Source organism: Ursus americanus, chromosome 12 (assembly GCF_024610735.1).
Source record: "Ursus americanus isolate L20-20 chromosome 12, mUrsAme1.1.p, whole genome shotgun sequence".
NCBI classification, from domain to species: Eukaryota; Metazoa; Chordata; class Mammalia; order Carnivora; family Ursidae; genus Ursus; species Ursus americanus.
In genome coordinates, this window is record NC_142138.1 from 57,948,926 (window position 1) to 57,974,700 (window position 25,775).

The 25,775-nt window shown below is 56.1% G+C and overlaps 2 protein-coding genes across 2 annotated transcripts; both read right to left on the reverse strand.

Annotated features, from left to right (window-relative positions):
- GSTM3 (glutathione S-transferase mu 3) lies at positions 1 to 3,103 on the reverse strand. The gene is made up of 8 exons (XM_045801352.2): positions 2,987 to 3,103; positions 2,531 to 2,606; positions 2,097 to 2,161; positions 1,307 to 1,388; positions 1,111 to 1,211; positions 702 to 797; positions 505 to 615; positions 1 to 194 (listed from the first exon to the last, which is right to left on the reverse strand). The coding sequence occupies exons 1-8, from the start codon at positions 3,035 to 3,037 to the stop codon at positions 96 to 98; spliced, it is 681 nt and encodes a 226-aa protein (XP_045657308.1). The 5' UTR covers positions 3,038 to 3,103; the 3' UTR covers positions 1 to 95.
- A 2,773-nt stretch (positions 3,104 to 5,876) lies between these two features.
- Positions 5,877 to 14,295, reverse strand: EPS8L3 (EPS8 signaling adaptor L3). Its single transcript, XM_087865752.1, has 16 exons — positions 14,143 to 14,295; positions 13,702 to 13,851; positions 13,516 to 13,571; positions 13,048 to 13,190; positions 12,845 to 12,960; positions 12,510 to 12,630; positions 12,358 to 12,419; positions 12,055 to 12,129; positions 11,565 to 11,713; positions 8,749 to 8,830; positions 8,459 to 8,493; positions 7,781 to 7,967; positions 7,434 to 7,562; positions 7,064 to 7,137; positions 6,432 to 6,564; positions 5,877 to 6,177 (listed from the first exon to the last, which is right to left on the reverse strand). Exons 1-16 carry the CDS (start codon positions 14,293 to 14,295, stop codon positions 6,166 to 6,168), a joined length of 1,677 nt encoding a protein of 558 aa, XP_087721878.1. The 3' UTR covers positions 5,877 to 6,165.
- Positions 14,296 to 25,775: the final 11,480 nt, after the last annotated feature.

The window sequence follows — 25,775 nt, forward strand, 5'->3', positions numbered from 1 at the left end:
TAGCCTGAATGCTGTTTATTGAAAAGAGCAGAGGAGAGTCCGCGCCCCCTAGGGACAGGATGGAATAAAACAAGCAGGGCGAGTCCACCTCCCGCTCAGCAGATTCTCTTGTTGCCCCACTGGGCCATCTTGTTGTTGACGGGCATCTTCAGGAAGCGGTCGGACTGCATGTAGTTAGCGATCTTCTCCAAAGCCTGAAGGGCAAGCACACCACACCTGATAAAGACTCTAACTCAGTCCACCAGACCCATCCCAAACCGGGGACATTGACGTGCTGCCTGTCTCTATACCATCCCTCCCTCCCCCGGCCATCGTTTCACGTAGACAGTGCCTTTAGGGTGTAGAAGCCAGAACCTTCCCAAGACTTGAAGGTTTAGAAGTGTCCAACCATGGATCCCTTTATGCAAATGCTGGTGTTGAGAAAGAATCTACCACAGTGGGGTCCCTTGGGGACCAGGGGAGCCTGTGAGTGTTTCTGTAAGGGAAAGGGGCAGGCAGCATCACCTCAAAACGGCACATGAAAGCCTTCAGATTTGGAAATTCATCCAGGCACTTGGGCTCAAACATACGGTTCTGATCTAAGACATCATAGGTGAGGAAATCCACAAAGGTGAGCTAGGGAACAATAAGACGGTCAGGTCTGCAGAGTTCAGGAATACTGGGAGACAGAAAGCCATCTTCCCCCTTTCCTTTCTTCCTACCTTTTCTCCTGCAAACCATGAGAATTTCCCCAGGAACAAGGAGAACTGTTTCAGCTGTCCAGGTAGCTGTTCCAAGTACTCAGGCTTCAGTTTTTCCTGGGAGAGAGGGGAAAAAGAGAGGGAGAGAGAGAACAGCTGTCGCCATCTTCAGAGCTAGTCAGGGCATGGGCCAGTGAGGGATGCTTAGGGGTCCCCTTCTCCATGTGCCTCCCTCTTACTGCCTTTAGTAGGGGTGGCAGGACAGAAAGGAAGAGGGGCCAACACCAGAGTTATAGGACAAATGGACCCCCCCCCCCATTTCTGACAGACTGGGTTGGTGGGAAAGCAGAAGTAGCAGAATGGAGCAGAATGAACCCCGGGGTTTCTAAACGTGCCTTCTCCTCGATGCCCGCCTGCTAAGGAGACTCACAAGGTCAGGGCTGTAGCACAGTCGTATCAGCTGCATGCGGAAATCCATGATTTGGTTCTCCATGATGTCCACTCGAATCTTTTCTTCTTCAGTCTCGCCACCTATAGGCCGAAGGATGAGAAATCACCCTTGGAATTATCCACCTCCTGGGGAGAACGGCCAGCCTGGCCTCCCTCGCTGGCCCTGCCCCACTCACACATATTGTGCTTGCGGGCGATGTAGCGCAAGATAGCATTGCTCTGGGTGATCTTGTTCTTACCATCCATGAGGTAGGGCAGCTGGAAGGAAAAGGACAGGTCAGATGAACAACCAGCTCTCTCTTGCCTCCCTGCCTCTCTCTCCTGGGGAATTTGAGACTTGCAGGGAAGTGAACAGTAGAGAGAAGATGCTGTGTTAGGAGGAAGAAGAAAATTAGTAGAAAGGAGCGATTGGGTCCTCACCTGGTTCTAGACCAGGGTTCTTAGTCTCTGTGTGTGTGTATGTGTATGTGCATGCTATGGACCCTTTGTCAGAATAAGATTTTTAAATGCATAAAGCAAATCACATATATTTTCACAATTTATAAAGCATTAAAGAAACAAAATTACCATAGAGTAATAGGTGCCTATTAATGAGTTAAATAACAAGCAGGTGTAACAACTATCATAATTTTGAAGTATGATGCACGTTAACTAATATTTATGTACAAGGTCTGCCACGCATGTAATATAATATGAAAATACCCAATTTCTACTAGTGACAAGGTCACAGGCATGGCTAATAACCAATGTCACTTATTACCTATAATCACAAGGACGGAATCATTCACTTTTCATTAGTGGAAATGAGAATAACTTTTTTACTCTGTTCAAGTTCGGGCACCCTTCAATTTTATTTTATCCAGGTTAAGAGCCCACATTCTAGGTCCCCCTAGACCAGAGAGGAAAGCAGCACGGATATTCTTGATGGCCTTCCCTTCTGCCCCCTCTTCTCCTACAGCCACCTACGTTAGGAAAGTCCAGGTCAAGCGTGAATTTCACATCCAGCCACTGGCTTCTATCATAGTCCGGAGCTGTAACAGAATGAAGTGGGACCCAACCTCCTTAACATCCTGCCTGAGAAGAGTGGAAAGATCTAAAGAAATAACCAGATCCTAATACCTCACATTCCCAGGACCCCAAGGTTAACCATTTACTCTCCAGGCCTATTTAGTAAAGGGTTCACACGTGGTTGGACGGAGGCAGAGGGAGGATCCCCAGCTAGATAAAGGATGTATTCATCTCTCCCCACACGGGACACAGGACGGAGCTCCCGGGTGATTGGGGCAGACGTCCCACCCGATTTAGGCGTGATGCCTCCCTCGGGCAGAAGACCACAGGGACAGTTGGAGGGCCGGGGGGCTTAGCACTGGACATGGGATCACGGACACGGGACGCATTACCTTCCCCGCACGTGTACTGTTTCTCCTCATAGGATGTATCCGTGAACTCCAGGAGCATGCGGATGGCGTGCGCCAGCTGGGGGAGGAAAGACCCGCCGTCAGCGCCTGCGCAGCGTCCACCGGCCCCCAACCCCCGCCCGCCAACGTCCCCCTGCCCGGGGCTGCCAAGACCGTGCATCCTGCCAAGGCGGTCGTTAAGCGGCCCCCCCTCCCCCCGTGATCGGCCCCGGTGGCTTGCTGTCCTCGGCCCTCTCCCGGGCCCGGCGGGGATCCCAGAGGCCAGGCGGCGTCGGTCTCCGCGGTTGGGGAGCTTGGCTGGGGCGGACTGCGGCGTGACGAGGGACGGCGGGCTCTGGAGTATCGCCTCTGTTCTCAGGGACTGCTGACCCTGAACCCCCGGTCGCCTCCGCGACCGTCTCCCTGACCCTGCGGCTCGGCGGTCGAGACGGCACTCACCCCGCGAATATCCCAGTAACCCAGAACCATGGTCGACTTGGACAACGACATGATGATGCTGCTTCCGTGCCTTCGAGCACTGGGGATAAACCGCGAACGGGCGGGGCTTTATACCCGACGTAAGTAGGCGGGGCCAACGCGAGCGCTCTGACTCCGCCCCCACCCATCTTCGTCCTCTCCCTCCGTGAGTCCGCAGGAATGGCGCCGGGCAGTTTCTGCAGCCTCCGGGCTTGGAGGCTGGGCGGCGGCAGAGGCCCCTTGGTTTAGGGCTTTGCGCTCCCCAGTGGTGGAGCAGCGCTCTGGTGGTTAATAGTGCCAGTCAGGGTAAGAGGAGCACCAACAACCCAGGCAGTGAGGGCCCTGGTGAATCCCTGGAGGGTGAGATTCCTGTTGTAACTATGTTGGGGGCGGGGTGGGGAGATGGGCAAGCACCAACAGGTGATAAAGGAAAATTTCAACTTTCAATGTTTGTGGGCCCTGCTCCTGGGCTCCCAGAGAAGCTCTACTGTTACCAAGGTCAGAATGACTTCCCGAACTTCAGAGCATGGGCTCTATTTCTGCCCCGAGCACACATTGTTCGTCTGTTAGCAAATAACCTAAAAGAAACATTTCAAACTAAAGATAAGAGTAAACGTCTCCCTAAGTTCTGTTCTCATAGCTCTGAAGCCTGTACCCTTGCACATATTAAAAGCATAAGCTAAAGTCTGTGATTTTTCTGAAATGTCCTTCATCATGATGATTTTTAACTCTTGATGCAACAAAAACCCGTATATAACCCTGTAGTGAACATTCCTTCTCAGGAGGACTTTCTTCTTTGTGAAGATTGTGTATCCCGGCAGCTGCCCTCACTTGGGCTCGAATAAAACTCTCTTCCTTTTTTTTTTTCTTTTGCAGTTCTGAAAGGTTTGTTCATTTTGCTGTGGATAGAGGGGCTGGGACTCTCGACCACCGGGAAATTGCTATTGTCGAGGGTGGTGGGAAGGCAGCTGCTCAGGAGTTTTCGCTTGGCCTCCACGGCATGGCATGGCCACTCAGGACACTGAGCCTCCAGCCCCCTAGCCCGTGTGTGGGCAATCGTATTTCCCCCTTAGCTTGCTGAAGCCAGGTTGGGACTTTTTAAAAGGACACCTCACTAAAAGGAAGAAGGAAAAAAGTGCAAACGCATAGGGACGTATGACTTCAGATGCCTGGATTTCTCTTCCAAGATAACAAAAAGCCAGTCAAAAATTAACCTGAGGTAAAAGATGAACATGTTTTGTTTTTTTTAAGATTTTTATTTACTTAGAAGGGGAGGGAGAGAGCACGAGCAGGGGGAGGGGCAGAGGGAACGGGAGAGGCAGACTCCCCTCTGAGCAGGGAGCCCACTTGGGGCTCCATCCCAGGACCCCCAGGATCATGACCTGAGCTGAAGTCAGACACTTAACCGACTGAGCCACCCAGGCGCCCCCAAAGATGAATATGTTTTGAACACCTACGATAGGTCGAGCAACAACCTAAGGATTTCATATAGGTTGGCTGACATTTCAACTCGAGCTTCACAACAATTTTGTGAAATAGGTTTTATGCGCATTTTGTGAAGATAAGCGATGCCTGGAGAGGTTACGTTGCTTTTCTAAGCTTCAGTTCTCATGGGTGGCCTGGGATTCAAATCTAGGTCTGTCTAATAGCATAACCTCTGCCAGTTCCACTGAGCTCAGATGTCCTGGCAGCCCCTCATCTCGTTTCAGTCTTTGCTGGAAAATCTGGGGAGCCCTGTGCTAAAACACTTTTTTTTTTTTTTCCGGGTCCTGAAGTCTTTCCCTGTGTCTAGGATTCCTTCAGCTCTATGAAGCCCCAAAAGGTGATGGCTTAATATCTCCTGTCCTCATCCCAAGAAATTAACTTTTCTGGGTTAACTTTGCCCCTTGACGGTCAGACTCTAAGAGTCTTACCTTTTTTCTCTTTTGGGAAGGAAAGCTTTGGCTTTCCTATTCAGTATGACCAACTAAGAGTGGGGATTATCAGAAGCCAGGCATCTGAGGGAATGGCACAGGCAGTCCAAAAATAGGATATTCTGGAGCTAGACAAAAGAGAGACTTAGGGGAACATCTTAAGAACACTTGGGGGGGGGGCATTGATCACAGGCACATCAAGCCTTCTCTGTAGCTGAAATCAATAAAAGTATAACCTCTGTTCTGTAGGGAGGAGAGTCCATGACAGTTATGAGACTTAAAAAGACTGTGTATACTAAATATTAGAAGCCACAAACAGTCCAAAGTCTTCCCTTAACTAACTTTGGGAAAATAGGGACCCAGAGTGTGAAGTGACTTTACTACAGTTCAAACAGCCGATTGGTAGACTTTCAACTTGCAGTCCAATGTTCCCTATGCGCCGCCACTAAAGAGACAAGCTGGGGGGAGGAGGGAGCTCAGGGTTGGCTCACCCGACAGGAGAGGACCACTGTCGTAGTAGAAGAGGCAAGTTGCCAAGTCGAGCCTGGAGCAGCTGACGTGTTTGTTCGTGCTTCTCTGGCTCCTCGGCCAGGGTGATCCAAACCAACCGCTGTCAGCCCGAGTACTCTTTTCCTCGTGAAGACTTGTACCTCAGCCGTCCTGGGTGCCTTGGGACATACCGGGAGCAGTGTGCCCAGAAGGAGAAAGACGGCGGGCAGAGCCTCATTTGGGAGTTTGTTAAGAGAGTAGGGAGAGCTTGGGCCTCAGTTCTCTAATTCTCTCAGCTCCAGCTTTGCTGTGGGAATCCCTGCTCACCTTCCAAGAGCCTGGCCCATGGGTGGGCGGGGGGGGGCTGCTGTTCTATGACCAGGGCCCCCCCTCTTCCTGCCTCCCTGCCTTTGGCCCCCATCAGGCCCGGAAGAAGCTGCAAAGAGGCACATACCAAGCTCGAAGCTGCTTTTATTGGGGAAGAGAGGGACTGGACGGGAAGAGAGGGACTGGACGGAGTCCTGACAGATCTAGCCTAAGTGCTCCAGGCTTAGGAAAGAGATACAATAAATAGGTGATAACTCGGGAGGGCTCTCAACCTCTGGGCTTGCTCATCCTCTTTGCTGTGCGAGCTGGGGTGTGGGGTTCGCTGCAAACTGGGGACACGAGAGCGGATTTTTCAGGGCTCCCAAAAGTATCAGATCTGCCATCTTGCTTGTTGTGACAGGGTCTTGGTCTCAGAGGTGTCTGGGTGGGTGCCTAATGGCTCATCTGAGGGAAGAAAAGGATTGAGGTGAGGCACGTGCCCGGCGAGGGATCCCCGGGGCTCGTGCCAACAGTCTGTTTGGAGCCTCCAGGCCTGCCCGAGCACGTGAAGTCGAGCCTCTGGGGGGACTCTCCTGTACCTGCCGCACTCCGTTCTAGCCCAGGGCTGGGCCTGCGGGCTTGTCCACCTGGCATTCTCCCTCCCACCCGGGGAGCATCCCGCATTTCCTGTGGGAGTCAGGGCCCCAGGGTGTCCTCACCCCCAGCATCCTTCTGACGGCTTCTAACCGAGCCAGGACCCGTGGGGCCTCCTGTGGACACAGCATCTGTAGCTCCGCGGGTCTCATGTGAAGCAGCTGGCTCCCTGTGAGGAATCTGAGGCTCTTCACCGTGCTGGGAACGGAAACAGCAGGCGCGGTCAGCGGGAGAGCGGAAGGACTTGCGCCTTCCTCTCTGGGCCTTGGTATATTCTGGAGTATTGGATGAGGAGTTGTTGGGGCTTGGGGGCTGGGGTTACAGGAGAATTCAGGGAATAGGGGCTCTGGCAGTGAAGGAGTAAGATATGCATGTTGGCGTAAACCAATTTCAGGACTCCTGGGTTTGAATAGAGAAATGCCCTGGAAGAGAAGTTTGTGGTGGGAAGGGGTGGCTGGCAGCTGAAGTTCCTCCCAGGTTCCCGGGGAGCCTGTTCTCTTCCCCAAGGCAGAGGCTTCTCATTCAGTGCTCCAGCAGGGGCATGGACACACCCGTTCTTCTGCTCTCTCTAACTCAGCAGAAGGGGGTGTGCGTCTCTTCTGTACCCCGTATGTTCTGGGTCTCTGGCTTTCCTTGGCTATTATCTGAGTCCTTCAAAGAGGTTCTCCCGACATGTCCTCTGTGGGTAGGCACTTACATGGTGGAGAAGTTCTCGGCCTGCAGCCAGGCTGTGACCTCCTCAGGCGTCGAGCTAAGTCGAAGCATTGGAGCCTAGAGTCAGGGGAGCTGAGGGTAAGAGGCCATCTCATCTCATTTCTACCCACAGCCCCCTTCATCCAGGCCTCCGCTCTGGGCTCCCGTCAAATCTCTTCTCTCACTGCATGGTTTGCTTATCTGGTGGGGACAAGGCTTGTTCTCTGCTCTGGCCCCAGGATAAACTTGGCGCACAGTAAGCCCGTGATCATACCGATGAACTTGAACCAGGACTGTCTCCTCCACTTGTCATTGAATCCTTCCTGCTCCCACCCCCGACTTATAGCTTCTGGATAGTCTAGGCTGAGTGGTACCCGAGAAGGCGACTGGCTCTGGCTCCTGGAGGCCCCCGACTGTAGGGGCTCTAGGATGTTGCTGGGAATGTAGCCGCTCTGTCCCTTCTCATTCTGCACCAGCCACCACCGCTTGCTCTGGTCCAGGACCTGCCAAGAGTCACCACCACAGTCACCCGAGCCTCTGTCCACACCTGGCAGCCCCTCCCCGCCAACAAGGCTTTCTTCCTTCCTGTTCTCCCACCCGCCTTCTTCTCCCTATCTAGGCCATCCTTCCCAGCAGCCCCATACCCAGACCACCAACGCCAGGCTGCCTATTGCTCCCACCAACCACCACCTCCTTTTCTAGGCTCAAGCCCGTGTCTCACCTCCAGCACCTCTCCCTGGGCCACAGTCAGTTCCTGTGGGTTCCTGGCCTCAAACTCATATAGGACTTGCATTTTCAGAGCTGGCTTGACAGATCTGGGGCTGGAGGGCACGTGGTTGGGGTCCCCAGGCTGAGGGCCACGGTGTGTCTCCTCTTGAGCAAAGTAGGAGGTGCTCCCTGACCCAGGGCTTCCCCCCAACCACACACAGAGTCAGGATGGCTGGAGAATGGAGCCTCAGAGACTGAGTCCCTGTCCCAGCCCCAGAGACCCAGCTGTCTCCTGCCTGGAGTCTGGTGGTGACTGTTTGGCTGCCACAGAGTTTAATGTCAGGTCAGTGTAAGGCGGGGCTTGGGGTGGGGGCTCCTGCAGTCAGGAGGGGCCTGAAATGTCACTGATTTCTGAAGACTCTGCTAGCAGTGGACGTTTCTATGTCTGAGCTCTCCTCTGAGTGCTTTATATCTGACCTCTGGGAAATCAGAGACACGTGCAGGTCGTATAACACGAAGGATTGGAGTCTGGGAAGATAAAACACTGCTTTTTCACCCAAGGTAGGGGAGCACGTGACTGGCTAAAAGTGAGCCCAGAGGGTCTCTGAGTTGTAGAATCCGCAGATCCACAGGGTCAGTCCCTCCTCTCCCTCCCCAGAATCATACAGTCCCGACTGAGCCCAGGGCTTACCGGAGGGAGGGAGCGCTCTGGTATCCTGAGGGTGCCTGGAGGGAAAAACACAGAAAGAGCAAGAGCAGGGAGTCAGCCAGCATGGTGGTGGGGAGCTGGGGTATCAGACCACAGATCTACTTGCACACACGGCCTTATATCTCCTCCCCTGCCTGGCCACCACACAGATCCGGGTCCCTCCGTGAACCCACCTACCACTTAGTGGTCACGTGACTGTGGTTTGGCCTGAGAGGGCAGAAGCCGCCAGAAACCAGGGTTTTGAGCAGGGCTCTTTGCGAAACTCCCCTTACCTGGTTGGAGGGCTCTGGAAGCTGCCAGCCATCAGAGAATGTGGGTTGGTAGGGCGGGGGCTCAATGCCTGTCCAGTCGGCCCTGGGGAGAGAACAAAGCTGAGTTCACTCCGTGCCAGGCTGTTGGAAGTCGAGAGGGAGGAGATGGCAGGGCCTAGCCTCAGGATCTTCCAGGGAAGGGAGGACATGGTCCGTGAACACAGGTGAAAGGCCCCAGACACCCACACAGGGCCTCACGGTGAAGCACGCATGGCTCCCGCCAAGTGGGTACCTGCTGCCTGGCCTCCCCTCTGCCCATGAAGTGCAGAGACATCAACTCCGTACGAATAGGCTGGCACTTTATCGCGCAGACTGGGGGTTTGGATCAAAGGGGTGGAACCACAGAACGTCGGGCCTGGAAGACCCCCTTGGGGGCTCAGGCAGGGCCTCTCTGACCTGTTTTTCATTTCATGGCAGCGGCTCTGTTTCTTGTTAGCTAACGAGTGGGTGGAACTCCACCTTGCGGTCCAGGGTGGGGGCTGCTACTTGCTTCCCAGTCCCACCCCACTGCACCCCCCCTGCAGGAAGGGCAGTGCTGTTTGTGGCGTCCAGGAGTCTTCTCCACGTGCCTGTCCCCAGGGAATCCCCACTCACCTTGAGGAAGTCCCCTCCCTTCCTCACCAGGGCAGAGGTGAGGATTTCCTCTTGGAACAGCCCAGATTCCTGCTCCTCTCCCACTGTATCCCATATGCTCCCCCCGCGTCTGCGTTTCTTACTCTAGGGAGCCCCTTGAGCACGTCCTGAGTACCGTGGGTGGTACACTGGAGGCAGGTAGTATCTACCCAACGGGAACGAGTACATCATTCCGTCTTCTGAATCTTTTTAATAAGTTCCCTTTCTTTACCCTAAAAACATGCGCAAGTCTTCCCTTGACCCTGTTAGTACTCCTTTTAGGCGGTCATTTTAGGACCTTCTCCTTTCTGAGAATGTTCTGCCTACCTTTTCTTACCTCCGGGTCTTTCCTTATTTTTTGCAGTCTGATTTTTACCTCTGCTATTACTCTATTGAAACTTGTTCTTGGCGCGCCTGGGTGGCTCAGTCGGTTAAGCGTCTACCGTCGGCTCAGGTCATGATCCCAGGGTCCTGGGATCGAATCCCGCAGAGTCCCATGTCAGGCTCCCTGCCCAGCGGGGAGTCTGCTTCTCCCTCTCCCTCTGCCCCTCCCCGCTTCTTGTGCTCCCTCTGTCTCTCACGCTCTCTCTCTCAAATAAATAAAATCTTTAAAAAAGAAACAAACAAAAAAAGAAAGCTGTTCTTCAAAAGTCCCGATAATCTCCCGGTTGCCAAATACAATGGCCTTGTACGGTCTAAATGCTTCTGGATTACCACAGCATTTAGGGCTCTTTATAACTTCTGGTCAGTTTGCCCAAAAGCAAGTCACCTGAATAGAATTTGCCAAGACTCAACTCTTTTGAGGGTTTTTACATTTTTTTGGTTAGTCTCTTTTCTGTTTTGTCTTTCAATTCATTCATCCACTGAGTTTTGGTTATTTTAAGAAATCGGAAAACATTTTAGGGCACATTTGGCTTCATTTTATATTTGAAATAATAAACAGGGACAGAAGAGAGAAGAGAAATTACCAGGGACTGGGGAGAGGGAGGAATGGGTACAGAGTTCTGTTTAATTGTTTAATGGGTACAGGGTTTCAGTTTGGCATGATTTAAAAAGTTCTGGAAACAGATAGTGGAGACGGTTGCACAACACTGAGGACGTACCTAACACTATCGAATTATACGCTTTAAGTTGGTAAATCTTATCTTACGTCTGTTCTACCACAATGAAATCAATAGATTACATTGGATCGTAATTCATGCCTTTAGATGGATTGGACAAAATCTCTTTTAACGAGGCCGCACAGGGAAGGGCTGCCCATTAGGCAGGAGACTCACTAGCACAACTGGCTGATTTCCTGGTCGACTCCTCTCTCTGTCTCTTTCCAAAACCCTCTTCTCTCCTGGTTTTCATGCCTCTCCTTTTTTGTTTCTCCTTTTAAGTCTCTGGAATTTCTCTTGGCCTCCTTGACCCTTTCCCCCCTTTGCCACCTACATGTGAAGTGTCCCTTCCTCTCCCAGGGGCCTGGAGCCGGCCTCGCTGGTGTAAGAGAGTTCCTGGGGCTCCCTCTGGAGCGTTTGCCTCTCGGTGGCTCCAGATGGCACTTCTGTGCTGACTGTTCTCAAACCCACAGGCCAGCTGGGACCTGTCTCCTGAGTTCCGGGCCGTCTGTATCTGGGGAATGTTTCACTGACGCCCCAGCTCGGGGCACCCCTAGCTGGCTCGACCTCCTGCCTGCTCCCCGCAGCCCGGTCAGCGAGGCCTGATTGTGCTGAGGCCCATCCCGCGGCTACACCCGTGGAATATCTCTTTCTCTCTCCACGCCTTGGCCGGTTGGTTGCCAAGTCTTACTGATGTTACACTGGCATCTCTTACGTCAGCAATCCCTAAATTCTGGCTGGATTGAGACAAAGTTTTCACTTTGTCCTTGACCAAAATGAGAAAATATTTTAATAGCAGGTTGCCAACTCTGCATTCTTAAGAGTTGTTCTTTTTGCCTTCCGTGGTGTGGGTGATGGTGAGTGGCCGGTTTGTGGTGTTTTGTTTTGTTTTTTAATTGTTTGTACTTAGTCTCATAAAAAGTTGGGAACTCCATGTAAAGTGCCCCCGAATTTGTTTTGAGTTATTTCTGGTTTGTGACAATGTAGAGCCTGCCGTCTCCAATGTCCTGCCCGATGCCCCCGTGCCCCTTGCCCCAGTTCGGTTCCGGCGTTGTCCTCACTCACCGGCTGGTGGTCCAGGCCGCACCCAGCCTCTTCCAGAAGTCAGTCTCAGCCGGGCTGAGGCAGGACTGCAGCAGGTCGATGGCTTTGGGGGTGAGGAGGGGTGAGATCACTTGGGTTGCTAGGCCAGGCTCAGGGCAGTGGGCCAGGATCTAGGAGAGGAATGGAAGGTGTCAGGAAGCCTAGGCTCTCTGAGGGCCAAACAGGAGCGGGAAGGGGCCCGGAATTCCTGGATGCCACATTGCCTCAGGCCTGCTGCTCCTTCCTGTCTCCCTGGATCCCTGGTGTCCTCCGACCGACCCCAGCCCCTCTCGCCTGTTGAGGGGTTCTGACCCAGCAGGGATGGTGTCTCGGAGTCAAAGAGGAGGTTGTATTGTGGTGAGCGAGGTGCGGACCCCGCAGCCTCCCTCTGCCCCCTGCCTTCCACCCTCGCCTCGGCTCCATCTTAACTTCAGCCTGCCCCTCTTCATCACTCGATTGTCCCCGAACTCACGGAGTCTAGAAGTTGGAAGAGGATGTGCACGAACTCAGGGGCGTTCTTCTCCTGCAGCCAGAGGGCCAGCTTCCCCTGGGGGTACAGCGCGTTATGTGCCACCACCCTTCATCCATCCCACCTTCACCAGGACCCCAGGACCCTATAATTGTTCAGGGCCATGGTTGGGAGCCTGGCACTCTCCAAAAGTCCCAAGAGGAGGAGGGGAGATTCCAGGGGGAGAAGCTAGAGAAGGGAAGGACTTGGGGTGGTTGGTGGGGTGGGAGGAGGGGAGGGCTGAGGACCTTGTGAGGAGTCACATACTAGAAGGTTGAAGCTGTACTTGATCTTCTGCAGGCAATCAACGTACTGGGCCTGGGTCAGCCCTGCAGGGGAGGGGGAGGGTGTTGAGTCGTAGATCTTCCCAAGACCACGCCCTCACCTCTCGCTCCTCCCCTGCAGCCCTCAGCACTCACCCCACTTATCCTTGCCCTTTTTCTTCCCCAGTCTCTTCTTCTTATGACTGGTCCTTGCCTGGGCCTCCTTCAGCTTTCCCGCAAACAGCTCGATGTCCCTAAGGACGTGGCTTAGTATCTCCTGGACCCCAAACAACCCGTGGCCTTGAGTGGGCAGTTGGGCCCAGCCTGGAACTCCCAACCCTGCCCCTGACCCTTCCCCACCTCCAGCCAGAGCCTCAGGCCCAGTGCAGGGTCTGATCTCGCCTCCCTGGCCCTCCTCAGTCCCGGGCCAGCCTTGGCCATCCTCTGGCCAAGCTGAGAGCCCCAGCCAGCTCAAGACAATCTACAGTTACCTCATCCCTCTCTGGGTTCTCTGGGGATGGGGGCCGCCTGGCAGGAGGCAGAGGGAAGGTGCTTGGTTCTCGGAAACTGGAGTTGTGTGGCAGGGGCCTTGGGGATGGTGGTGTGCCTGCAGTGGAAGGGGACCATGGCCCAGAGCCTTTTTGATCTTTGATCCAAACCTTCCTTTCCACCTGCCCTCATGCCCCACACTTACTGTGCTCTGGGCTCATCCAGTAGGGCTGTTCTGGAGGGGGCCCCTGCTCCAGTGGGGGTACCTGCTCCTTAGGGAATGGCCTTTCCAGAGGAGGTCCCCTCCATCTGTCTTGGCTGGGGTGATGAGCTCCAGATTGGGGTCTGCTGAGCACATGATGGGAACACAGCTTTGACAGGGGTCTTGGGACAGAGGCTCTGCCCCAGGATCAAAGGATATCACCATCCCTCTTCAGGAGATCCACCAGCCCTGCTCTCTGGTCTCCATCTAGACTCCCCCCCGCCTCATCTGCCTGCCCTCTAGGCCCTTTCGGTCCCATGTCAGTCTCCGGGGACATTCTCCAGTGTTCCCTGGGCCCAGTCCCGGCTCCTCCCCCATGCCCATCTGCACCCTAGTCCCAGCCTGGTCCCTCTCCAGTTCCAGGCCCAGGCTCTGAGGTCCTGCAGGTGGGCTGGGGCACAGACTACCTACCTTTGCTGGTGCTCCTCCTCCAGGGCCTTCTGCAGGCTGGTCCTTAGCTGCTCTGCCTGGAGGAAGTGGCAATCAGGCAGGCTGTGTGTGTTTGTGGGGGGGGGGGGGTGGGGGGGGAGAGTGGGAGAGTGATGGTCTTTGGACCCTGTCCCCACTCCCTCCCCAACCCTGCCTCTGGTCCCTCACCCCCACTTCCTGGCACTGGAAGAGCAGAGTGCTGGTGGCTGGCAGGCCCGACTCCTGCACCGTGATGGACAGCACGGAGTTGTAAGAGCAGGTGTTCAGCACGGCGTCCATGGCCTGGATGCTGTCCAGGTGGTAGGAGTCCAGCTCCTCCTGGGACAGACAGAGAGTTCGGCCGTGAGGTCACTGAGCGCCATGGTGGCTCCTGGGAACTCCTAACCTGGGCTGCCCCATCTCTCCTGGTGGCCTGGGGCAGGGGTGTCATCCTCCCTGACCCCGGTGCCTCTGTCCCCCAGCTCTCCCTAGGCCTGGGTGCATATTGTATATGCGGACAGGTGGCCACTGTTTGGTGCACGGGAGGGGTTGGAGTCCATGCCTGGTGCTGGCTTGTGCACAACCCGTGTTAGCTATGACCTGTTGCAGAGTCCGTGGCGGGGGGCTGACCTTGGTCTCGATGTCCAGCAGCTGCAGCCAGCCATCTTTGACCTGCAGTAGCAAGTCCTGGCTCCACACCCGGCCCTGAGCGTCCATCTCCTGCAGCTTCCTCAGGGCATCCTTGGGCTCCTGGACTTTCTGCGTCCCCAGCTTACATGTCATCAGGTGCTGAGGGGAAAGGAGGTTTGGAGAGGGGGCGCACGGGGGGTGGCGGGCAGGGGTGGGGGTAGGGGAGAGGCAGCAGAGGAGGAGGACGTGTTCCTGGCCTCCTTGTCGGGGAGGTCCCAGGCCGTCCCCATACAGCAGCCTTCAAGGGTCAATGGAAGGCCAGGAGCCGTTGGGCTAGGATAGGGCCCCCAAGTCAGGGTACGATGAATGGCACGAGAGGATTTAGGACTCTGGAGGAAGGATGGCAGGGCCCTTACCAGTCCAGGCCAGTGGAGGGGGCTATTTGGTGGTAGATGGTGGGCTCTAATAACCTAACAAATAAAGTCTGAAGTCCTCTGGGTGGGATATAGGACCCTCAGATTCTGTCCCTGGCTTTCTTTGCCCCCTTTGGGAATCCCCCATCCCAGCCTGGTCCTTCTCTTCACAGACCGAGCATTCCTGCCTCCCAGCCTTGGCTCATGTTGTTCCCCATACCCAGAATGCTTTTCCCACTTCTGCTAGTCTATCCCTTCCCCGTCTCTGAGGAAGATCAAGAGCCCCTCTCCGAGTCTTGCCTGATGAAGGCCGTAGTCATCTCGGTCTCACTCAGAGCCTTACCCACTGCTAGTCCGATCATCCTGGCAGGTTTTTGCTGTTATTCTCCTTCCTCGAGGAGCCCCCTCCCTTCTCCTATCCAAATGCCACCTGCACAAGCCACGGTCCCTCCCCTTGCCCTCCCCTCCAGGCCCTTGGTGGGGGGCCACCATTGCTCCCTGCTCCTTGAAGCCCCCACCCTGCTCTCGGCCCAGCCCTCAGTGCCTCTCTGGGAGTTCCCGGTGTCTGCACGTCCAGGGGCCCCTGACCTTATGTGCATCCTGGCACCTCTCTTGCTCTCACCCACCAGGCCCAGTGGAGTCAGTTCCTAAACCCTGCCTCTGCCTCGAGGCCCAGGACTCCTGGCCCCATCCCACCTGCTTGGGGGAGCCCCACCCCTGCTGCCCTGTGAGCCTCCACTGCCCCCGTGTCCCTCTCTGCTTCTTCTCCCTGAGGGCCTAAATCTGCGGCCGCCCAGGGGTGCTGTCTACCCCGCACGCTTCGGCCTGATCAGGTGTCCGCTCTCCCCCACAACACCCTGCCAGCCTGCACTTGCCCTGTGGTGTCAGCAGCCCTTCAGACATCTAGGTCTCAAAGGCCAGTGTCGTCTGCCCAGGCAGGGCCGGAGCCTTCCTTCCAGCCCCCAGGCTGCCTGCCCTGGGGACTCCAGCCGGACCTCTCCCCTCTTGAGACAGTGCTCTGTTCGAATCCTTGCAGGGACCGCCGTCCTCACACAGGCCTTCCTCCCGCCATGCCAGATGCTGGGCAAAGAGCAGTGCCTCAGGCTTACTCACCTCCACCCTGTGCTGCAGACAGGTGGGCTCTGAGGAGATGTTCTGCAGGTACTCCTTCCGGTGCACTGCAGGCGTGCAAGGCAAGGGGACGGTGACCGAAGAGCAGATCAGGGGAGACACGCAATTATGTGGGGTGGAGGGGCTGATCAGCGAGGGGAGGGAGACCCCTGAGGGCAGAGGGTCAGGGAGGGAAGGAGAGAGGGGACTAGAGGGGGAGCTTACGGTAAATGGCTCTGCTGCTGGGCCGGGACATGCTGACACGGTTAGATGACTCCTAGAACGTACCCTGAACCAGAGAGACAGCCATCAGGGCTAGGGAGAAAAATCCCCGGGCGGAATGGGGCGGGAGATGAGTTCTTGCCGCTCGTCCCTCACTCAGGCCTGACGTTTGGGCCAGGCTCTGACCTGGGGCCTCCAGGACCAGACCCCAAACTTCTGGCTCCAGGGGCCTTTCTGGAACCATCTGCAGCCTTGCGTTCCTCCGAGGAGCCCCATTTTGGCTGGGCCGGAGAGGCCTCAAGGTAGGCTCCTGGCCTCCCATTATTTGGTCAGTAAGTCTCATTCCCGTGGGCTCGGAAAAACTGTGTGGACAGGCACCTGGGAACATATCCTGTCTTGGGCCTGAATGTGAAAGATGCCAGGTCCATGGGCTACCCCTGGCTGCTGGAGGAAAGACGTCAGGCCGAAACAAGCCTCTTGTCCAAGCCTGCTTCGGTTCTGCAAATTGGGAGGAGGTCGATGTTGCCTCTTAAGCTGTGGACCCACTTAGGAGGGGTGCTTGGTGTGTGTGTGTGTGTGCGTTTGCTCGCATGTGTGCATGCATATTAATGCATGTGGGTGCCATGCATCTCCGTGGTATGCCTGTGTTGTACAGAAACCCTGAAATATCCCATGCATATTAATGATGGGGCTCTGTGTGTGCGTTTGCATGCATGTGTGCATGCATATTAATGCATGTGGGTGCCATGCATCTCCGTGGTATGCCTGTGTTGTACAGAAACCCTGAAATATCCCGGGCTCTGAAGGCTCTGCACTTCCCTGAATGTCTTAGACGATCAAGACTCCTGTCTCTTCACCTTTCCATACTCCGAACTCTCTTCCCAGAGCCCCTCCCTATGCGCCCTTGAAATCCAGTTCAAGGATCACCGCCTCCGTGAAGCCCCCCTTGACCACCACTCTCCCCTGCCCAGAGTGCCCTCCTGATGCCACGGCCAACCTTGTATGTTTCTCTCTCACAAAGACAGCCCCTCTGTAATGTGCAAGCCTGGGGCCATGCCCCTTACAAAGGCCGCATTTAATTTTCACTACCATTGCTCGACTTCTCTGGCTCTACGTGCTGAGCACTGCTCGATGGACTTCACCCTCATCAGCTCACTTAATCCGCAAAACAACCTCACCCAGCGGATGCTGTTATTGTTCCATTGACCCGATGGGGACTCACAGGTTCAAAGGGGGTAACGGGCCTGAGGTCACCAGAGTATTTCTTGGAGAATGAGCCTAGCTCGATCTGGCGGCAAAGCCCGGGCTTTAATTGTGTAGGTGTGCCTGTCACGGGGCTGTGACCTGCTGAGGAGAGATGGGTCTTGCCACGGCTGTCTCCCCAGTGCCTTCCCAGCACAGGGCGGGGAGTTGTCTAGAATACACGCATGTTGAAAAGGAATGGAGGTAAGTACGGTGCGTGCGCAGGTGCAGGGTGGGGTGGGAGGGAATTGAGCGTGGGGGTCAAGGCTAAGTGTCATTTGCATGACGTGTGTGAGCATCATGAATAGGGTGTCAAGTGTGTGGGTGCCATGCATCTCCGTGGTATGCCTGTGTTGTACAGAAACCCTGAAATATCCCGGGCAAAGTGTAAGAGAGCGGCCCACACCCGTTTATTAGGACTGTTATGAAAATAACAGAGGGTCTGATAAGATGACTCAGTGACGGGGAGATCAGTTGCTAGGAAACAACTGAGGGATTATGGAGGAGGCCGCTGGCTGTTTTCCTTGTTGGGGAGCACCCCGAAACCTTGGAGGGGAGAGCGGTGCTAGAAGCCTGCTCGTCCCCGGAAGAGAAAGAAGAGAAAATGAGTTCTGCCTTGGTCAGCCCTACTCCCCTCCCCCCGTGTCAGGATGGTCCCTATGGGTCCCCGTGGGCGGGTCCCGGGAACTGTCTGAACCTCGAGATCCCGGACGATAGGAGAGGGGAGGCAGCTGGCTTTGGGCTGCCTTGCCCTTGGGGGAGTAGAACTGTGGCTGCCTGGTTTCCCCCATGTATCGCCTGAACTTAGGGGCTTAGAGCAGGGAAAGGGTGCCTGCAAAACAGACCTTGGGAGAAGGAGCCCAGAGATGCTTCTGGAGCCCTGGTTCCCCTGCCCTGCTTCCTAGCCAGCTAGCTAGCAGCTGAGTCCCAAGCCTTTCTTGGGTTTGCTCTTCCTGACTACGTCTGGGAATGGGCTGGAGACCTTGGCCTGGGAAGACACTGACTTGTTCCCACCATCCTGGGATGGCCTGCGGCTGGGCAGGCCCCTGATCTTCCTGAAGGCCAGGCCCTTACCTGTGTTCCAGTGAGGCTTGTCCCCCCACAGGGGCTGGTGCTTGAGCAGGTGGTCCGGTACCGGTGGTGGGAGGGCAGTGGCTTCTCTGCTAGCAGCCACAGACAGAGGCCCTGTGAGCAGGCAGACCCTGGGTGAGCAGGCGGGCCTTATGGTGATGAGGCCATGAGGCAGCCACACCTGTGCTCTTTGGACTCCGGTGGGTGTGGAGGCTTCCTAGGCCACCACCCACTCAGCATGGAAGCCTGACCAGTGGCAGTGCCAAGCTTCGCCAGGGACCCCTGAGGCCCAGCCTCCTCCTCTGCTTTCCTCCCGCGTTAGGGTGTGGCCTTCTCTTCCCTCTGCCTTTTGGGTACCTCTGCTGAGGCCCCGGGGCCACAAGCAGAGGGAGCTTGGCCCAGGGAGCTCTGGCTTCTGTGGTCAGGGGATGGGTGGCTAGGGGTGGTCCCCTGGCTTTGGGGAAGCTGTGGACTGGCACGTGCCCGTGTGGGCACGAGTGCTGTATGCGTGGACGCATGCGTGCCCGGGTGGTGCCTCTGGGCAGGACACAGATCTTGGAAGAGCAGATGGGGACCGGGGACCACCACGGGTATTACCTGGAGGGCTGAGACCTATACTGGCAGGGCCACTTCATTCTCTCCTCTCTTTGGTCTCCTCCCACCTGGCAGGGAGCCCTCCCCCCAACCCCAGTCCTTGCTCTTCCAGTCACTTTCCTACCCACCCTGCCTTGTACTCTCAGACCTCTGGTCCATACCTGGCTGGCTTCCGCAAAGATGAGAAACTGAGGCTTGCCTTTGTTCCTATTCATAAATACACCCAGTTCCTGTGCTTCCTTTTACTTAAAAACCTTCCTTGACACCCAAGGTGGGCCGGGCTGCCTGCCCTCTGGGAGCTCGCAGTCTAACAAGGGGGGCAGCATATAAACAGACACCAAGGGAACAAGGCAGGAGGGGAGAGGGGGGAAGTCCAATTGGTGGTGAATCTCACGGGCGGAGGTCAGGACCTGGTAGGTGTTAGGATCCGTGGACAGTCCTGTGGTCTGCGAGTGCATGCCCGTCCTTGGCTTCCTGGGGCCACCCCGGGAGATCTTGGCTGACAACCCCCACCCCCAGCCTGGCCAACACTGCCCTGGATGGTCTGGAGTCCGGGGGTTAGATCCTGGCCAGGGCCTTCCCCACCGGCAAGAGTCCATCAGGCAGCCAGCTTTAGGGACCCAGGGATCAGGTGCCTGCTGGGCCAGCCCCTAGCCATGGTCTCACGGGAACCGGCCCTCCAGGTCTCCCTGGGGCTCAGTCTCTGAGCATCTAGCCCAGCTTGTCACCTTGCCTCCTCCAGTCCCAGCCCCAGCTTCACCGAGGCCATAGCCACATTCCATCCCCAGCGCAGGCCCCGGTGCCCAGCTAAGACCGTGCTCCTACCCTGCTCAGGACAGGCCCGTCCTTCACATAGGCCTCCCCTGACTTCAGTGCAAGGACAGTAGGCTCTCGCACAGAGGACTGGGGACAGGGGCAGGGGCACTGTCCTCTGCAGAGATGCATGTGACTCTTAGGGCAGAGAGACAAGGAGCACCACCTGGCACCCTCGGCTCTTGCTCTCCACAGTGCCCCATAGGGGTGCCCTTGGGAGCTGTGTGGGCCTCCTCAGACAGGAGCCCTTTGCAGCCTGGGTGGGGCTGGGCCCAGGGCTGCTTTGGTGCCAGGCATTGTGGACGTCTGCCAGAGGGGAGCCACTCCACGGAAGAGGGGCATTAGGAGGGATGGAGTGGCCAGGCCACCCACCCCTGGGGATGTGGGGGCCGTTACTGGTGCTTCTGCACAAAGAAAGCTCCAGGTGCCAAAGTAGTTCTTTAGCAAAGTAATCGTGGCTGGGGCATGACGAGCTGGACTCAGAGGGCATCTCCTTGAACTGTGAGGCTGTGAGGGCTTTGGAGTTCATCCCCTCCCTCCCTCCCTCCCTCCCTCCCTCCCCAGCTCTATAGCCGCGTGCTGTGCTGGATGCTAGGAGACACCTTGGGACGCAGCCCAGCCCGAGTTCAGTGTCTCCGTCCAAACCACCCAGCCTCTCCGCCCACGTACCCAGCTCAGTGGAGGCACCAACCCCCAGCCAAGCGCCCAGGCAGGAAGTTGCTGGTCTGCTGCCTCCTTAGAAGTCTGCCGCCTGCCGCTCATTGGTTCTCAGGGCAGAGAGAGAGGCTGCCGAGCAGTGGGGGATAGGGACGGACCCAGGTGCCCAGGCTTTAGGCTGAAGGGGCCAGGGAGTCCCTCCAGGTGACCCCGGAGGGGTTACTCTCTCAGAAACTCCAGAGCAGGCCTTGCTCAGGGCCCGGGAACTCTGGGAGCTGGGGCCTGAATTGTGGCCACGGCCAGGGGCTGATGCCTGGTGCTGGGGCTCAGAAACAGAGCCCATCTCTGCCACTGCTGCCTCCAGCCCTGGTACCTGGGGACAAGGGGCTTCTGTGAGCCAGGTAGAGGAGTCCATGAGAGACGTCATACCTGCGTCTGGGGCTTACATTCCAGAGGTAGAAGAAATGAGCAGATATAAAGCTAATCAAAGCGCTGATAAGTGACTGGAAGGAAACCAGTGCGGCGGTATGATGGAAGGCATGGGTGTGGGAGGATACTTTGGATGCATGTAATCAGAGAAGACATCTCTGAGGAGAGGAACTTCGAGCTGAGATCAAGGGTTGGAAAGGAGATAGTGGTATGAAGTGCCCATGGAAGGGACGCAGCAAGACAAAGATGTGGCCGCTGGAAAGGCAGCTGGGAGACTGAAGTGGAAGGAGGCGTTCCAAGATGGTTTGCGGTCGGGCAGGCAGGGCTGGGCAGTGGTCACAGCGCATCAGGCTCTGCAGACCACGGCTGGGAATCTGGCTTTTATTTCAAGGGCCATTGGACGGCATGGGGCTTTCGAGTGGAGGAGTGGTGTGGTCTAACTTGTGTTTTAGGAGAACAGGCTGCAGTGGGGGTGTGGGCCCAGGGAGACCGAGGGGCAGCTTGGCAGCGATGGGGAGGATGCAGGGGCCAGTGGGATGTGGGTGGACTGGCTGGGGCGCACTGGGGTGGAGGAGAAGAGCCCTTCGTGGGGACTCATGGTGTGGGCTTGGACAGCCAGGCAGGTTATGGTGACCCTTGGTGAGGTGGGGAAGACTGGACGAGAAGGAGGAGCCGGGAAGGAGTGATGGCTACAGTTTGCAAGGCTCCTGTGGCCTCTGAGTGGAAGCATCGAGAAGGCAGGAGGAACTTGGAATCAGAAGCTGAGCTCAGCGGGATGCCCCTGATACAGCCACGCCAGGCCGTGTGGCAAGACTGTTCATCCACATGGGGGGACGTTCATGGCGGCGAGGCCTTAGAAAGAGGGCAAGAGCTGGCCGCAGAGTGGTGGGTCCCTGGCAGGTGTATAGAAATCCCGAAGAAGGCTGAGTGGGAGAAGCCCACCTACAGAAAGTATGTGAGTGGAGGGCCGTGGCCTCAGGCTGAGTGCTGGCGTGCCGCATTAGGAGATTGGAAGGCGAAGAGGAACCCACTAAGGAGACTGAGGGGCAGCCCGTGAACTCTGAGGGGAGCAAGGAGGGGAGAGTGTTTCTAGAAGGAAGGAGTGGACACCTGGCTGAGGTGGGACCGAGAGGTGCGGAAAAATGCTGAGAGAGAAGAATCCATGTCCTTGTCCACATGGAGGCCACGGGTGGGCCTGAGGAGGGCAGTTCCCTGGAGCCATGGTGGCCGGGGCTGGCTGGAGAGGGTTCGCGTAGGTGACTCAGAAAGCCTCGGCTGGGAATGGGATGGTGGGGTCAGGAGATGACATATGGAAACTTGTTCAAATGTGTTTAAGAGGGGAGATATGGTGGTGTATTTGCTGCTGGGGAGAAGCTACTGGTGAGAGAGCAGAGACACCGAAGGACTGGAGACTTTAGGAAGCTGCTGGAGAATGGGGTTGAGTGTGGATGGAGGGGCTGGTGTCTCTGGGGGGACAGGGGCTCACAGCCCGGGGAGACTCTGCTGTGCTCCCCACTCCCCATTCAGGCAGAGGAAGGCAAGGGGGCTGGAGCAGGAGGAGGCTGGGGGAGGGGGTGACTTGAGGGCATGTGGTCCATTCCCTGGGGTCAGTGTGGTGTCACAGCCTTGAATTTTCCAGAGAGAGGGCCAGGCCCGAGGTGTCCCTGGACACTGCCCCCTCCGGGGACTGGGAGACCAGGGCTGGAATCTCAGACCCAGCCCCCTTTGCCTAGCTTGCTCTCAGTCTCTCCATCTCCCGAACCTCCAAACCCAAAGCCAGCGCTCAGGCCTCATTTCTCCTACCTTTCCCTAAACGTCCCTGGCAGCAGGATATCGTTCTAGGTGTTTCTCAGCACCCCGCCCGTCCCTGCTTCTGCTCACTTGGGTCCACCTCTCTCCAGCCTTGGACCCACTGGGCCACTCTCGCTCCTGTCTCCTCCTCCCTCCCTTGTATTCTGCGGTCTCTCCCTCCTCTCCTCCCTCCTCCAGTTGCAGAGGTGGTCCTGGAGGCCCAGAGTCACCCAGCAGCCCCTTGGCCAGACAGCCCTGAAGGAAAGGCCCTCAGTGATGCCTGGTACAGCCCTTCACCAGAAGCCCGGACTTTGCACTGTGATTCAGAGCAGCCCTTCAGGAAAGCTGGCCTGGAAGGGCTGCTTCGGAGCTGGCCTGCCTCTGTGATCTCCAGGGAGGAGCCTGGCCGGCCAGCTCAGGCCTTGCCTCCTGGAGAGGGCCTGCTGCCCTGGGTGTGCAGGGGGAGGGGCCTCAATCAGCCCCTCCTGCCTCGACCCCTGCTCCTGTCTCCACTTCCACACACTGCCCAAGATACCAGAATGCAGCCATTCAGAACCGCCCGTAAAAGACCCTTCCGGGATGTGGGGGAAAGTTCATGATGCAGCAAAAGCTACAAAATAACAGATCCTCGGTCAGGAGATCCTCCTGTCGGTTTTTGTGAAATAAACGAAGAAATAAACAAATCAATAAATTGAAATCCTAGAAATGGAAACAGAAAAAACAGAAAGCGTCTCAACAAAACCTATAATCATATACATCTTTTTTTTTAAAAGATTTTATTTATTTATTTGACAGAGACAGAGACAGCCAGCGAGAGAGGGAAAAAGCAGGGGGAGTGGGAGAGGAAGAAGCAGGCTCCCAGCGGAGGAGCCTGATGTGGGGCTCGATCCCGTGATGTGGGGCTCGATCCCATAATGCCGGGATCACGCCCTGAGCCGAAGGCAGATGCTTAACCGCTGTGCCACCCAGGTGCCCCTATAATCATATGCATCTAAATAGAAAACAGTGCAATCCTATAAATCTCCATACAGACAGTCTTCACGATGAGGGCTCCTGGCTGGCTCAGTTGTTCGAGCAGGCAACTCCCGATCTCGGGGTTGTGGAGTTTTGAGCCCCAGGCTGGGTGTAGAGATGACTTAAAAATATAATCTTAAAAAAAAAAAGAAGAAAAAAAAGTTCATGATGCAGTTCGAGGTGAAAAGGGCTACTTACAAAATGGTAACACTCAATTTTGTAAAAAAAAAGAATTGTCATTGTGAAATCTTGAGCAAGACAAAAAATTGTCACCATGTGAATCTAGACATTTATGCAGCACTGGCTGTGCCAGGCACTCATCTAGGGGGTCAGAGAAGGCTTAGGACAACCCAGGGAAGCGGATTCTACTATTTGCACCTCCGATTTACATATGAAGACACTGGGGCACAAAGAGGCAGAGAGGTCAAGTAATTTGTCCCAGGTCACACAGCACTAAACAGTGGGCCTGGGATTTGAACCTACGAGGCTGGGCTTGAGAAGACACCACAAGAATGAGTCCGTTATCTCTATCGTGTGGGCGCTTCCTTGTGGCTTTACTCTTTTTTTTGTGCTTTTCTGTATTTTCCAGCTTCTTCCCGAAGAGCATGTTACTGTTGTAATCCGTGCCTCTCTGCTCCCGCTCCGCCCCACACGAAATAAATGGAAATTTAAAAAATAGCAAAACAAGACAAACATATCCCAGGAAGTCACTCTTCCTGAGGCCCTGGGACTCTGTCTTGCCCCGGGGTGGCCACTGAAGGATGAGCTCCGTGGCCTGAAGCCTGGGAAGGCCAGCGCGAGGGCTCAGATCTCCCCTTTGTCCCATGTGGCCCTTGGGGGTCCCAGAGGCCTAGGCAGTGCCCCTGAGAATCTCAGGCCACGCCCACCAAGGCTGGGGCCAGGCCTCACCTTCTTCGGCCTTGAGAGGCACTGGCCTGGCCGTGCAGGGAGCCTTGGGGAGGTGTGAGTGTGTGTGAGTGTGCGTGTGTGAGTGTGAGTGAGAGAATGAGAGAGAGAAGGGTCGGGGTGGACGGGAGCACAGAGCCAAGTAAGGAGTCTGCAGGCCTCTCCCTGATTTCTGGGCCCTCACACGCCTACCACACATTCCCATCCCACGCCGTTCAGCCCCCACACAAAGCACGTTTCTTCCTGGTAGCATCCAGCTGCCATTGGGACCCTCTTGGTGACCAGGTGCTTGTTACCCTCCAGCGATGCAGGCCGTGTGGGGCTCTACACAGTACAGAGCAAGGGCCTTGGTATCAGAAAGAACTGGTTGGAACCCTAGTGCTGGCTCTGAGCCGTGTGGCCTTGGAATCCAAGCTCTCTGAGCCTCAGGGTCATCATTTGTCAAAAGGGCTGACGTTGGCTGTGAGGGTTACACAAGACGGCATGGGTCACATGTCTGGAGCAGGCGAGGGGCTCCATGAATATGCTCCCCAAAGCTGGCCTCCCTGGAAGTCCTTCCTTTTGCTCCCAGCACCCCGGCAGATCCGCTCACAGTAGACCGGGGTCTCCCCAGCAGGCAGGCTTTCCCTGGCACCCTTAGCCCCCCCAGGAGAGCAGGCAGGCTGCCATGTTGGTCGCTCTAGGGCAGTTGCTCGGGTGCTGGGTCCACGGGGATCCCTGGGAATATTGGTTGAACATGGAAAGTCCTGGGCTCCACCATGGAGAGTCCATGAAGGAGTCTCAGAATCCAATTTTTTTTTTTACAATCTCCCCAGTGGTTCTGATGGGAGCCAGCGCTCTATCTTCCTCCAGTTGGCACTGTCCTGCCTAAGAAGTGAAGAGTGCTTGGCTGCTGCCCGACCAGCTTGGACCTGAGAGACTGTCCCTTTGGCTGCCTCTCACTCTCCCCACTCAGCCCCCTGAGTGTGCCCCATGGGGTGTGCTTGGGCCCCAGACACGCAACATCCTTCCAGAGAAGCTCGTCCTGCCATGCTCGATTCCGAAACTGGACAGTAGCTGGGGCCAGGGGCCCAGGACACGCCAGCGCTGGTCCCGAATGTTGGTCCATCTAAGGGTCTGGGCAGACGTCCTCACAGGGCTCCCAGAGTGAGCCTGATGAACTTGCTCTGTGGCTCCGTCACCCACCCCACTTGGCTGGAAGGGTCAGAGCCCCTGAACACAGCAAAGAACTCAGGCCACCAAAGACCCCCCCCCCCCAGCCTGGCACAGGTGCACACCCCCTAAGACCGGCCTGGGATTCCAGAACAAGCCTTTGGTAAGAGAGATAGCCAGTGGGGGGTCTGCCCCTTGTTCTGTGACTGGGATCCAGCG